Source organism: Spinacia oleracea, chromosome 1, assembly GCF_020520425.1.
Source record: "Spinacia oleracea cultivar Varoflay chromosome 1, BTI_SOV_V1, whole genome shotgun sequence".
NCBI classification, from domain to species: domain Eukaryota; kingdom Viridiplantae; phylum Streptophyta; class Magnoliopsida; order Caryophyllales; family Amaranthaceae; genus Spinacia; species Spinacia oleracea.
Genome location: NC_079487.1, coordinates 95,418,430 through 95,433,483, shown reverse-complemented (window position 1 = coordinate 95,433,483; position 15,054 = coordinate 95,418,430). Strand labels below are relative to the sequence as shown.

General features: G+C 37.5%; 1 protein-coding gene across 1 annotated transcript; it reads left to right on the top strand.

The window, feature by feature from the left end:
• Nucleotides 1–3,033: 3,033 nt before the first annotated feature.
• On the top strand, nt 3,034–14,432 carry LOC110798838 (protein RETARDED ROOT GROWTH-LIKE). The gene is made up of 7 exons (XM_022004039.2): nt 3,034–3,723; nt 4,942–5,053; nt 6,763–6,922; nt 9,351–9,499; nt 9,591–9,742; nt 13,815–13,929; nt 14,059–14,432. Exons 1-7 carry the CDS (start codon nt 3,323–3,325, stop codon nt 14,185–14,187), a joined length of 1,218 nt encoding a protein of 405 aa, XP_021859731.1. The 5' UTR covers nt 3,034–3,322; the 3' UTR covers nt 14,188–14,432.
• Nucleotides 14,433–15,054: the final 622 nt, after the last annotated feature.

Genomic DNA, 15,054 nt, shown 5'->3' with positions numbered 1-15,054 from the left:
CGGAATCGGAAATGTTAAATATTGTTCGTATCGGAAATGAATTCCGGAATCGGAAATTTAATCGGAAGCGTATCGTACGAATAAGCATCGGACGAGGCCTGCCGGACGAGGGCCCAGCTCGAAGCCAGGCCATCGCCCAGCAAGCCAAACGCGCGCCACAAGCCCAGCCAAGGCAGCGCCCAGGCCTACCGCAAGGCAGGCCCAGCGCGCGCCAAGGCCGCGGCTGCGTGGGCCTCGCTGCGTGGGCTGCTGCTCGCACGCACGCGCATGGGCGGCCCATCGTGGCTGCCGTGTGTGTGTGTGTGAGTTTGTGTTCATGCACGATTCCTAAAACGTGCAGAGTTCGGTTAATGATTAAATTCCTAATTCTATTTGATAAATTAATTAATTAGAGTTCTTGTAGGATTCTAAGTTTAATTAATTCGTATCCTAATAGGATTCCAATTCTCTTTCCATACCCCTATAAATATGTGGCCTGGGTTCACAATTTATAACGAGTTTTAAAGTATTCAAAAGTGAGTTTTTGAGAGAAAAATTCAGTCACACATCTTGCTCAAAAGTGCCGAAAATTCTAGTACCTTAAGGGCGATTCTAGTTGGTCAATCTTAAGGCGGATCCGGACGTGCTGTGGACTATCTACGGAGGGACGACACTTGGAGTCCTAAAGACTTGTTCTTGCTCGGTTCGGGCGCAGCTAGGGAGGGCACGCAACAAAGAGTATGCATCTAAATTATGCTATATGATTATGTGTAAATAATATGTATTCCTGGGTTAATGGTTGTTTCCGCATGATTTATGTAATATCATATGTATCATAACCTAACACAGTTCATATGCAAGCAGCAAAAAGACTTCTAAGATACCTTGTGGGGACTGCAAATCAAGGCATCTTGCTAGCATCATCATCATCTGCACAACTAACAGCATACTGTGACAGTGATTGGGGCAGTTGTCCTACATCAAGGAGATCCACTACTGGTTTTTGTATCCTCTTAGGCTCGTCACCAATCTCTTGGAAATCCAAGAAACAAACAGTAGTGGCACGCTCTAGTGCAGAGGCAGAATACAGAGCCATGGCCCTGATCGACAGCTTGTGAACTTACATGGTTAAAAGCTCTGCTGAAGGATATGGGAATCCAAAAACTACCCACTGCTGTTATGAAGTGTGACAATCGTGCTGCCATTGCTATTGCTGCAAACCCAATTCTCCATGAAAGAACAAAACATATAGAGATGGACTGTCATTTCATCAGAGAAAAGATCAACACTGGAGAAATTGTAACTCAATTTGTTCCTTCACATGCTCAGGCAACTGATGTTCTCACCAAAATCCTCACCACCAAACAACATTATGATCTCTTAAGCAAGCTTGGAGTGCAAAGTTCACCCACCACTCAGCTTGAGGGGGAGTATTAAGGAAAGTTCAGAGTTCAGCCCAATGAAGCAAGCCCATTTTACATTTTAAGGCCTTTTGTTTGTCTTTTGTTTGTCATCTTTCTAGTCATGTTGTTGCTGTCTTGTTAGGCTTAGTATGCAAGGTCAGTTTGGTAACTTTGTAGTACTAGGTTAGCCACCACAAATGATTGGCATTGTGGTATTTAAGGCAATGATTGTAAGGGCAACACACAATACGAAAAACCACAAAAATACGTGAGCTACAAGTTTGCATCTTTCCTTAGTTTTCTCTTAATCAAAATCTGGAATTTTCTGCATTTCTTTCATCAAAAATCTTCAGAACGAAACTTCATGCAAAATCGTACTTGAAATGTACTGCAAAAACACAAAGTAATTTAAGTAAATTTGAGATAAAACGAGAACATGGAGTGCTTAGAATAAAAATAAGTATTAAACAAAAAAAAAAACATAAGAAGGTTTTTCGTGCCTTCCTTTAAGTATTTACGGGCAAAATACGACAAGAGTTCTAAAATACAAAATTTCGGAAACATTACTGACGTCATCGCAACTCCGCCCACCGGATGAGCTCCGCCGATCTGGGTGCATATGTATCATATAAAATGCTTGGAGAAGAGTAGAACAATGCACTTTGACCTGACCGGAGCGCCTCAAAACAAACAAAATACAGTCCATGTCCATTGTTAGAATTGAACCTTCATTGCCTTGTACTTTTCTTATATTTCCTTGTATTTCCTTATCTAATGCTTTCTAGCCTTCTAGGACTTTTCAATTCAGTGTGTTCACTAAATATTTTTACCTAATTAATTCAAAATAAACCTTTATGAAAGGTATGAATCAATACCTCTCACCATAAGTTGTTTTGTTTAGTCACTAGCGTTGTTGCAAGCCTTTATTGGTATTGTGTTGTCGCTTGATTTTAATATTTCTAGACTTAACAAAGTCTTCTCGAACAAATACACTCGCATCGCCGTCCCCATTTGTGACTGATGTGGCACACAAGTGGAGGAAGAATTCTTGCATAACTGCTATGGGATACATAACATGACATTTCTGTAAATGCGTTAAACTTTTATGACCTACCTTATTTATTTAAAAACTCCGTAAATTTTGATGATTATTTTTATACTAATTATGGATTCCCAGAAATGAAATATTGGAAGAAAAAAAATAAAACATTGGTATCATTTCTATCTTGAATGGTATGGAGTATTTAATTGTTTGGTCCACATTCTTCTCATGTCACTTTCACTTTTTCTCTCTTTCTTTTATTTTTTCTATATCTACTGTTGTATCATTCTCTCTCTACCTTTTTCCTCCTCTCTCTCTTCTGCATCTAGTTTTTTTTCCCTCTTCCCTAGCTACTGTTGTTTTTGTCTTCTTCACTTAATTTTGTCTTTTTCTGCAGTTGTCTTTTGCTTTTGCAGGGACCACACATGTTATGGAATCGCAATTCCGTAACCGTGTGCCGCCTCGCCAGCCTCCACACAAGTGTCCGATCGATGCTCGTGTTCTTTTCTTATTGCCGATAGACAAGAATGCTCCTTTTACAAATATTTGCTCGCTCATGCTTCACGAGCTCTTCAACTATTCAGACCATGACACCCGGATTAACCTACACCTTAACACCCATCAGATGAGAATGCGTCGTATGATCCGATCCCCAAACTGTTCAGACCGTGACACCGGGCTAACCTAATTTCATTTCCTTAGCCCCAAAAAATCGCTCACTCGCAAACAAAAACTTTTCCACCAAGTCACCATTCTCCCCTAGTCCCCTGTGGCCCTGTCATCCTCTCTCCACCTTAGCGCCACTCTTAGCCACCATACACCAGGGCTGCAGCGCCCCACTCATTCACTGCCGTTAAACCACCGTCATCACCACCCTCTCTCTCTTGTCTCCTCTCCAATGGAGAAACTATGGCGCCCAGCAACTCGTTCCCTCGACACACACCTCAAATCCATGTTTCTCTCTCCTCCTAAACCCTCACCTTCCGCCCTTCTCACCCCTGCCTCCTCCTCTTCACCGCGTACCCTCGCCACTTTCTCCTTCTTGGTTTCTCCTTTACCTCATTTCTCCCCTTCCAAAACCCTAATTCCCCCAAAACCTTCCTCATTTTCCCTCCATTTTTGCTGCAATTTTCGCTGTTTCTCCTCTGTGTCACCTTTAGATACCAATAAATTTGAGTGGAATGAGCCAATTTTGTGCTCTGAGGTTGTCGACGCTGTTTCTTTCAGTGAAACTGATGAAAATGGCGATGTTGATCCTCGCCCCGCCATTCCTGTTCGCGCCTTTTTCTTTTCCACCAGGTACTTTTCATCTAGTTTCACTATTGAATTTGTTCATTGTTTTGAATTTATAATATCTTTTCAATGTCAGACTTAAGTAATTTTTTTTTGTAAATTAGTGGTATACGGAGTATGTTTGTAAGAATTGTTTCCAGGATCTTTCATATAATTCGCTATTCTAGTGCATTTCTTTCGTTATTGATAATTCAGTTGGGACTCTCGATATGGAGAAATTCCGAGTTAATCTCATCAAATGTCATTTTAGTAAATATTTTGCTTGAAAACCGTAGGTAGTTTAATGTTAGGTGTTCACTGTATATTTGTAGTTATTGACTGCATATTACTCGGTGTTGATTGTATACCGCTTATCGTTGATCGTATATTTTATGATTGCTGATGAATTACTAAAATGCAATATTGTTTATTGGTAAGTGATTGACTGAGTATTTATAGTTGTGGATAGTTTAATAGTAGAAGCTTATTGCATATTGCGACCTGTTAACTGTATATTATATCGTTGTTGATGTATTATGAAAATACAATAATGACCGTACATGTGGGCGATGTGGCCCATATTTGATGACATGTCATTGTACTTTAACCCACATTTAATTGCATTTTTGTAATAAAAGCATCAATTATTTACGAAAATGCCATTTGATTGGAAAAAATTTCCAATCACCGAGATTAACTCGGAACGGCTCGTGGATATGGCAGTGGAATAATCCTATTCCAGGGCGGCGGAGGGGGGAGGTTTATTTCTTGAAAATCGTTTATGGTTGAGTTTTTATGTTTGTACTCCCGTTCTGGAATGATAGACGGCATTTCTATATTAGACCGTCCAAGAATAGACTAGTTAATGTTGAATTGAGGATTGTTCCATACTACTGGCAGAGATAGGACATCTTATACTTGGTATAGTGATTTACCGATAGGTGTGGTACTTGGTCTTAATTTCTTTAAAACAATTTCCAATCAAATGTGGTATGGATGGAAGTTGTAAACAGTTATGGATGGAGGTTATAATGTTATTTCTTTTTTCAATCTTCACATTGCATCCAAAGTTCCAAACTAATAAAGTTTGGTAAACTATAGCGATAAATCTGAATCTGGTTTGAAATGTTAGGGTTCAAAATTTTAAAAACTTATTTACCAGCTTACTGCTTGTTTGTGGGTTTTGAAAATAGTGGTAGTTGCTTGATCTTTGGATGAAAATTTGTGCCTTTTCCCCCCTTGTAGCGTTGACTTGAAGAGCTTGGTGGAACAGAACAGGTCTAATTTTATCCCGCCTTCGTCGAGGATGACAAATTATGTAGTTTTGAAGTTCGGAAACCTCAAGCCTGAACTGAATGTGAGTTTGTTTCATGTTTGTTAGTGCATTTTGACATTTTGTTTGTTCAAATGCTTCAGTGAGAAATCTTCTCTCCCACACAAATGCTGCTTGCATGTTTTGTATCACCACTAAATTTGGTAATTCATCAAGTGGGAAAGGTTTTGACTCTTCTATAAGGCTTGTGGGTTGCTTAGGAATTTACTGTCTAGCTGCTGCCCATTGGACTTTTTGCTCTGGATTATCAACACCTTATAACTTACAAGTATTCCAGAACTTGTTGTCGTTCCATATTTGTGTTCTGTGTCGCTTCAGCTCCTCCTTGATCTTGCATATATACTTCCAAATCCAACTTGCTGAAGTTGATGGCTGCAATCCCCCAGCTTTGTCCTTAATGTAGGCGGAGTGTACCTACTTGACCCAAAGAGTATCTTTCTTTTTACCAATTTGCCAAATATCTCCCAACAGCTGCTTTAATCCTGCTATCAGGTTCCTGATCCCTAGGTCTCCATTCTTCTTTGAGCTACACACCTTATCCCAATGCAAATATCCAAGTCTATCACTGTCCCGAGACCTATGTCATAGATAACTTCTGTAAAGCGTATTAATTATCTGTGGTGTGGTATGAGGAGCATAGTTGAGCTGTTGTTAGCCGAAGAAAAATGATCCTTTTTGTCATGGCGACTTGAGCTTCTTAGGAAAATGTGAAAGCCACTAACCACTTTACTACTCTAGTGATAGCTATAAATGTCTCTAGCTCAACTCGTTCATCTCTCTTGCCTCACCTCTAACCGAAAGTAATCCCTTATAATTATTTGAAGCTCAGATCCTTGCTAAGGATTAAGGAATCCTAGAAAGAGATAGTTAATTTACCAGAGTGGTGCTCAACTGCTTGCTTCTTATATATCCATGTAAGCACCTTTATTCAAGTCCCCTAGGAGAGTCCTCTTGAATTTTTACCAAAAGGTCCCCTCTATAATAAGTAAATAATCACACACCTAGCTGAGGGTTGAAAACACTAAAACAATGAAGCATGTAAATTGTTGCCTCATTGGATCTAATCATCAAATAATCTTGTCTTAGAGAAACTGGTTACCTGTCCTTATTGATTTTCAGAGAAGATCTTGGTCTTGGTACTTATTATCCCTTCCTCTTGTATTCTTTCATAGTTTCATTCTTTTTTGCATGCTGAACTACTGATCGCAATCTATATATGCAATAAAGTACGACAAATCTTACCATGGTTGTTTTGTATTTATATCTATACTCTAGCTTCATTTTTTATAACCTAAATGTATCAGTGTGTACATTACTATAATGCCTCTAAGGAGGTCCTTGGTCAGGGTTGGATAGCCGTACCCTTGTGCATACAAAGAGGTTGTTCTCAACTGACCCTTGATCCAGTACGTAGTCCCCATTTGGTATTCTTTTTAAATAACAGGTGCGGGCACTTTAATGACCTATTTTGATTTAGCCATTATCATCTAAGAGTCAAAGAAGTGTAAACTATTGACTCTTGGGATTGGATACCCTGCTATAGGCCTATAGCTGATATTGTAGTGCTATAAGTGAGTTTACTTTTCTTAGTCTCCTTCCCGTTCCGTATTGGTATTTGTGCCATATGTTCTGGATAGGTAAATGTCTGCATGCAGATATATTAACCAACTGGCCATATTCTAGCTTGGATGATGTGAGGTTAACCAAATTAACTTTTATGCTCTGTTTTCTAGGGTGTGGGTGCTACTTTAAGTGGGAGTGAATGTGGCTACATGGTTGTTTTCCAGTATGGCTCAGTTGTCATGTTCAATGTTCGTAATCATGAAGTTGACGGCTACTTGAAAATTGTGGAAAGACATGCTTCTGGCTTGCTTCCTGAAATGAGAAAAGATGGTTAGTACTTAGTATACTACCTTAATTTGATCTTTTTATTTGTATTATTGCATTTATATGGTGGTGCACTATTATTTTTTATCAATTGGTTAAATCATGTTTTTTACCCTTGTATGCAGTTCATATTCTTCAAAGCACCTAGATGTGTGTGTCCTTGTTATGTGTGTCCTTGTTGCTTTTTATCTTTTTTGTTTTCCTTCCTGGTTTGATTGCTTAAATATCTTGATTCAACTTAGTTAAGCTTTTTGTTTATTGAAGGCGATCTATCTACAAGAGAGTTTTAAAGAGATACCATGTTCCTTGAACAATCTAGGATTCTAGGTGTTATTAATTTGAATACTCTTAAGAAGGGCCATATCTGAACTTATCTGAACTTATTGTCCTTTGTCCGAATTTCTTAGAACTTATTGGCCTTTGTTTGAATTTCTTAGAACTTATTGTATTTGTGAATTGTACTTGGGGGTAGCCCTTATTGGCCCTAAACTTGACTTATTTGAACTTGTTAGCCTTGAACTTAATTATTTAAATTATATGAACTTATTAGCCTTGATTTTAACTTATCTAGAGTCTAGACTTATTCCTAAACTAAGTAATATTAAGGTGAGGGGAACAGAGCTTCAGACCCTTATTTTTCTCTCTCTACTCTACTTTGTGCTATAAATCTAAGAAATGAACTATTGACTGAGCTGAAATTTGGACACTAGCTTAGAGCTTTTGATTGATTCAAGATCCAACTACCCTGGTTTCTTATATTGTGAGAAGACGGGATTGTTCATATCCAGGAAGTAATAGAGTAAAAGATGGTGTAGAAAGAAAAGAGAGAGAAACAGAGAGACTAGGCCTTTAAAGACAGAAGTAGTGTGTTTCACAGTTTCACTCAGACTTTTCAGGAATTACCGCGTCCTTGTTCCCGTTTCTGATTCCACTTCCGTTTCCATATTACATAGATATACTATGTATGTATTTGACCTATTTTTACCCAAACATCAATGAAACTCCTTAAGACAGAAAATTTTACCGATAACTTTCCATGCTTGCCTCTCCTTTGATCCCTTTCACATAATAAAAGAGAAGTTGGACTTGGAGATATGTAGAAGTGAGACACTGGTATGATGAATGTGAAACAAAAACAAGCATGCGCTTTTGCATGAAAATACTTTTCCTTTCGTAAGTGGAACTATTACCACTAACATGCTCGTTTGCACAACTGTTCACTAATAGAAGGCATAAAGTTTTATTTACTACTCACAGTTCACAAGTTTTTGAATATATTAATGGATTTTGGAATGTAATTAGCCATTGGCTGTTGCTTTACCTTCATTGTCATGTTTAATTATGCTATGTTGTTTGGTTGTTGGTTGAACACCAAGTGTGCGTGTGTGGAAGAGGAGGGGGGGGGGGGGGGGGGGTTAGTTATGCGAAATAAGTATCTATCTTTTATTTTATGTTTCTTTCCCCTAATACCAATATCCTTTAAACTTTAAATTAAACACTTCCAAAATCGTTTGTCCGTTTGTCTAGCAAAAATTGCTTCATGATTGAAAACCCATTTGAGGTTAAGCCTGCATACCTGCACTAGTTTTGTATTCTGGTAGGCCTTGTCCATGTGATCTTTTCCAAATCTTTATTCTTGGTAAACAAGCTCTGCCATATGCCAATGATCTGTAGTCCCTTAGTGATTGGGTACCTAATCTCTTATACTCTCAGTAAGGGAAGATAAGCTTGATTATAGGAACACTATATCTTCCTCACCATTTGTCTACTCTTGGGGAACAAGTAAACAATATGGGCAGGCAAGGGCAGACATTATAATTCATGAGCTTCAACCTTACGATACCTATAGTTACTCAAACTATTCTCCTCCCAAGGTTGAGGCTCTTGCGCTATAGGTATGGTAAGAGGTCAAAGCTTATGAGTTATTCGCTAAACCTACAAAAGAGTATACAAAATGGTTTTGGGGGTATGCTGTTCTCATAATTAAGCTTATGTTTCCCTTAATGGAGTATAAGGTTAGGAACTCAACAACGCTAATGGCTTCTAGATATTTGCCATAGCAGTGGAGTTTCTTGTTCATCAAAAGTAAGGATTTCGAGAAAATTACACCTGCAACTCTGCAAGGCCTACCCCAAGATGTTTCCAGAAAGATAAACTAGTACACATGCTTAGCCAGTTAGCCTTATATGGGTTTTCACGCTTCAAGGAAGTTTTGCTTGACAAAAGGCCCTTAGAACCTAACTAGACTAGCAGTGAATTGATTTTGCAGTTACTTAATTTTAAAGGTTACAACTATTAAAATACTAAAGTACTCTGTAATTGGTTTAAAATACCATAAAATGAAATGATTCACATGTACTTATTTTTTGGGACTTCTACAATTGGGTGGAGAGCAATATAGGCATGCTGATTTCACTATCCTTTTACTATTCAGAATATGAAGTACTAGAGAAGCCAACTCTAAGTACGTGGATGCAAGCTGGTCTTGATCGCATAATGCTGCAGTACTTGAATGTTGATGGTATCCGTACCATAGGTAGTGTACTTGGTCAAAGTATTGCTCTTGATTATTATGTCCGTCAGGTCAGTTCCATCATGGATTATCAATTTTAACTCTTGAAGTATTTTTTTAATTGATTTATGGCCTTTTCTCAATCCTTTATTTTCCTGTTAGGTTGATGGAATGGTGGCAGAGTTCACTGACATAAACCGTGCAATGGAAAAAACTGGAACTTTTACTATGGAAAGAAAGAAGCTCTTCCAGTTAGTTGGGAAGGCAAACTCTAATCTGGCAGATGTTATTCTCAAGCTTGGTCTTTTTGAAAGGTGATATTCATGAATTAATTCCACATTTTTTAATTTCCATATTTGATACTACTTGCTTCTTGGCTTAACAGTTAATTCCCTCCATGAGATGTGTGCTGATAAAGGTATTATTTGGTAGTTATGAGTATGCTAAACTGTAGCTGAGTAGCATTTATGACTTTTCTTGACAATGATGTATATGCATATAAATTCTGCTAGGAATGAAATTTAACTCTAGTGCTCGACTTATAATATACTGGTAATAATCAGGGCGATCTCTAACAGTTTGGAGGCCCTGTTCAAATTTACTATTGGGCCTCAGGAAAATGATGAAAAATGCTAGTACAATGACAAAATCGCAATGAGAACAGAGATATGAAACCATTATTTTTTTTCTAAATTCAAGATGTGGGTATGACAAGGAATAACAATTTTTTTGTTGAACTAACATTGTGTTGTACTAATTCTTGTATGGATTATTTACATACACTAACTTGTGAAAAGTTGGTAGCTGATTATGCCATGGAGCGTCTAGGAAGTTTAGTAAGTGGGTTCAAAAACTTCGGACAAAATACAGTTACATTTATACTGTGATTCGTATAAGTAGCTTTTGATACCTCAAATCAACTAAGGTTTGATTTTCTTATCCTTCTTTTTCTTACCTTTTCCATTAAACATGCTGAATAAAGCTTTTTGTGTAAACTCTTCTTCTTCTTTAAGCACTGGGATATCAGTTTGGGCAAAATTCCGATTAGCTTCATTCAATCCTTCATATGCTACATATTAAACCAATAAATCTGAATAAGAGAGACATTTACATTCCGAACAATGAAATCTAGGTTTCAAGTTATTTGTATCTTAGTTAGTAACTCCTTCCTCCCGTCCATCATCTACGCACAAAAACGATGCTGTTGGTAAATAAGAAGGAATAACCTCCACAAGGTGATAATTAGATCTAAAGAGTATTGAAGGTGAAATGGTAGGGGTTTTAATTCCTTGAATAGTGAAGCCAAACTGAATTTTGCACTCAACAGTTCAAATTCAAAATCTCCAGATGATGACTCTGAACTGCATTACAACAACAACAACAAAGCCTTAGTCCCAAAATGATTTGGGGTCGGCTAACATGAATCGTCGTAGGAAATCGTCATTGTCACCAATCACATCAGAAAGGAGCAGGAAGTAGAAAAAAAAAAAGGAAGAGAAAGTGGAATTAATGAAAGTAAGATAGAGAGAAAAATGTATATATATATTATAGATATATATAATATATATATATATATTATAGAAAAAAAATATTGTAAGAGATAATAAAAAATAAGTAAAGTTTAAAATAAATGAATAAGTAAAATAAGTATATATTTCAAAATAGCATGTAAAATTAAAAAAAATTAAAAAGAATTTTAAAAAATAAAAGTTAAATAAAAAATAAAAATAAAAATATAGAAAGAAACAAATGGAAGTTGTATAAGTCAAATGAAGTCATCAATGTATATTCTCTCCCTCTACTCTGTCTTATCCAACGCCATATTTTCCTCAATCTCAAGAAAGCTCATATCGTGCTCAATCACATTCCTCCAAGTTTTCTTAGGTCTTCCCCTACCCCTTGCAATTCTATCACTTTGCCACCCTTGATCTTCTGCTTACATGTCCAAATTAACCATCTTAAACGATTTTCCATCATCTTAAACTCAATCGGCGCAACCCCTACTTTCTTCCTAATAATCTCATTCCTCAAACGATCTTTTCTTGTATGCCCACACATCCAACGTAACATGCGCATCTCCGCCACATTCATCTTGTGCACGTGACAATGTTTCACTGCCCAGCATTCCGTGCCGTATAACAAAGCCGGTCGAATTGCCGTGCGGTAAAATTTTCCCTTCAATCTTTAGGGCATGCCTGAATCACATAGGAACACCGTGGCACCTTTCCACTTCAACCAACCTGCTTTGATTTTATGGGCCACATCGCCATCCAATTCTCCATACTTTTGGATAATAGATCCTAAACAACGGAACATTTCAGAGCCTTGGACAATTTTCCCATCTAAGGTAATCGCCCCTGTCTCTCTATCTTAGACTCCACTAAACTTACACTCCATATATTCCGTCTTGTTTCTACTCAGCCTAAAACTCCGAGATTCCAAAGTTTGTCTCCATAACTCCAACTTACTTTCCACTACTTCGTTTGTTTCATTAATCAACACAATACCATCTGTAAACATCATGCATCATGCACCGGGGTATACCATCTTGGATCGACCTCGTCAATTCGTCCATGACTATTGCAAAAAGAAACGGGCTAAGTGCAGAACCTTGATGCACTCCAATCGTAATGGGGAATTCTTCGGTCTTACCAACACTAGTTCTCACACTTGTGCTAACTCCCTCATACATGTCCTTGATGATATCAATGTACTTCCTCGGAATTCCTTTTCTACTTAATGCCCACCAAAGAATTTCCCTTGGTACCTTATAATACGCCTTCTCCAAATCAATGAAAACCATATGTAAATCCTTCTTCTTATCCCGATAATTCTCCATTAGTTGCCTTCTAAGATGAATGGCCTCCATAGTCGATCTCCCAGTCATAAATATCCAAACTGGTTCTCCAAAATTTTCACAGTTCTCCTCAATCTTTGCTCAATAATCCGCTCCCAAAGTTTCATAGTATGACTCATTAGTTTGATTCCTCGATGGTTGGCACAATCCTGGACATCACCCTTATTCTTTGTACAAGGGATGAGAGTACTTTTCCTCCACTCTAATGGCATCCTATTACTTACCCAAATCTTGTTGAAAAGAGTTGTTAACCATACAACCCCTCTCTCTCCCAAGCATCTCCAAACTTAGATAGGTATACCATCGGGCCCCACTGTCCTCTTGCGTCCCATCTTTTTCAGTGCCATTTCGACTTCTTCGCATAAAGTCTAGGTTAACCATATCCCGATGGATATTTGTATCACCAATATTGGCCCTTGATCCCCGTTGAACAAGTTATCAAAGTAGAACCTCCATCTATCCTTGATTTCCTTATCTCCCACCAAAACTTTTTGATCAACATCTTTCACACATTTAATCCTCCCGATGTCTCGCGTCTTTCTATCTCTCCTTCGAGCAAGTCTATAGATGTCTTTTTCCCCTTCTTTTGTATCCAATCTTGTGTAAAGATCCTGATTCACCTTTGCTCTAACCGCTCTTACGATCTTCTTTGCTTCCCTTTTAGCCTCCTTGTACTTCTCGTAGTTCTCATCACTTCTACATTTTCCCAACTCTTTATAGCATTCTTGTTTTCTCTTTATAGCTTGTTGCACAACTTCGTTCCACCAAGATGTGTCCTTACTTGTTGGCATGATTCCTTTAGATTCCCCTAGGACCTATTGAAGAGAAAAAATGAATATCACGATGTTGCTTCTTGTGTTCGAGTTTCTTTCTACATCACTTCCCCCAAAACGTGTCTCCAGTTTTTTTAATGTCCAGAACTCCAGTTCATCGGTTCATATGTTCTGCGAATTTTAATTACTTCTTACCAATTTTCTTGAGATGGAATCGAACTGCTCAGCTCCTCCATGCTTTTATGATAGTCATTGCTTGATGGTTAGAAGATTTGTCTTTACATATGGTTTATGAACTGAAATTCAAACCGTCCTAAGATTTGTGGTATTGTATTTTCCCCAACACACTTTCATTGTGAGGGAATGGAAAAAAAGAAGTTACTCTGGATACTTCAGCTTATATTCAGCAATTGAGACAGCTGTGTTATGAAGAGAAGCATTGTGGCCTCTTGAGTTTCTAAGTTCTAAAGCAATTACAACTTGCAAGATATCTTAGCTGTTCTGTGAACACAACACATCATTCTCTGTTCTTAATGTGCTTTTTTGTTTGTTCTTCAATTGCCTTTTGCATTTCTGAAATGGATGTCAGCTACTGTTCATATATATTGAGAATTTGAGATACTTTGGGACTAAGTGGCAACCTGTTGAAACTAGAAAGAGAATTAGTTCCTGGAATTCCCTGCTCCGTATTTCTGCTGCTTGTTTACCTTTTTCTTTTTCTTGTGGTGAAGTGCTAAATGTCTTCTTGCCTTGCAGATCGGATATTGCTTGGAAGGATGCCAAATATGCTCAAATCTGGGAATATCTACGAGATGAATTTGAATTGACACAGAGATTTGCCAGTCTTGACTTCAAATTGAAGTTTGTAGAGGTATTACATCTTTTTCCTCTGGTATCTGCAAACTAATATGATTACTGTGTTTTCTTGTTTTGTTTTTTTTGAAACGGAGATTTATAACAATTGATGGTATTACTCACTTGTATTTATTTTCTTGGACAGCATAACATTAGATTTCTACAGGAAATCTTACAGAACAGGAAGTCAGATTTCCTTGAATGGCTCATCATCATATTGATTGGTGCTGAAATTCTCATATCTGTATATGACATAGCTCATAAGTCACTTTAATTCTTGCTCGATAATCCTAAAGCCTGAAGGTAGTTTGAATATCTTCCATAGATGATCAGAGTCGTAATATTCTTTGTCTTAACTGTACATCTGCTGCTAGGTTATTAACCGGACAACATTTTTCCTATAGATGATTGTAAATCGATATCATATCACATGAGTTGTTTTCCTTCTGTAAATTCTTCAAATTCACAGTTGTAGTCTGACTGACATGTTGGTAAAATTTTGGTTATATTTCCACTGTTATATTGATACCTTTTCCTGGAAATTCGATTACTTGAGACTATATTCTTTATGTCTATTATGTTGTCTACAAGGCGCTGGGAAACAAGCTGTAAATATGCATACAAATCATGCTTAATTTAGTTAAGATCATCTTGATTAGTTTCCCATCTGGTATTTTGGAAATATGTTCAGTTTTTGAATGGGGCATTTTAACTCAAAGCCCACTTGCCAGAGAAAGTCCTTGCAAAGAAATTATCAAAAGTGACATCAAGTCATGAACACAAAAGAAAGATATGTTCCATTACAACTCACTCCAAGTTAAAGCAACTTCTGTAATATTCATTCTGCAGTCTGCACAATATCCATTATTTGTGGAATGAACTAGGCCTTTGTATCAGCAACGTTTGTTCAAAGTACCACTAAGTTCAGATCATATTCAGTAAAGGTTACCAAATACAAATTATTACTAAAATAAGTTCTAATACGTCACATAAGTGAAAATTGAGGTAATATACTGCCACCTTAAGTATATAAATTGTTGCACCAACTATCTTGTAAACACTCCTAGAACCCTAGCAATTTACAACATTTCATATAACTACTACCCTATACCCCTATAGTAGTATTGTTTGGTATATTTGA

Coding starts and splice junctions, on each gene's coding strand:
- LOC110798838 (XM_022004039.2), top strand. CDS start 3,323: ATGGAGAAACTATGGCGCCCAGCAACTCGTTCCCTCGACACACACCTC. Junction 6,923..9,350: donor TCCTGAAATGAGAAAAGATG/GTTAGTACTTAG, acceptor TTTACTATTCAG/AATATGAAGTACTAGAGAAG. Junction 9,743..13,814: donor AAGCTTGGTCTTTTTGAAAG/GTGATATTCATG, acceptor CTTGCCTTGCAG/ATCGGATATTGCTTGGAAGG.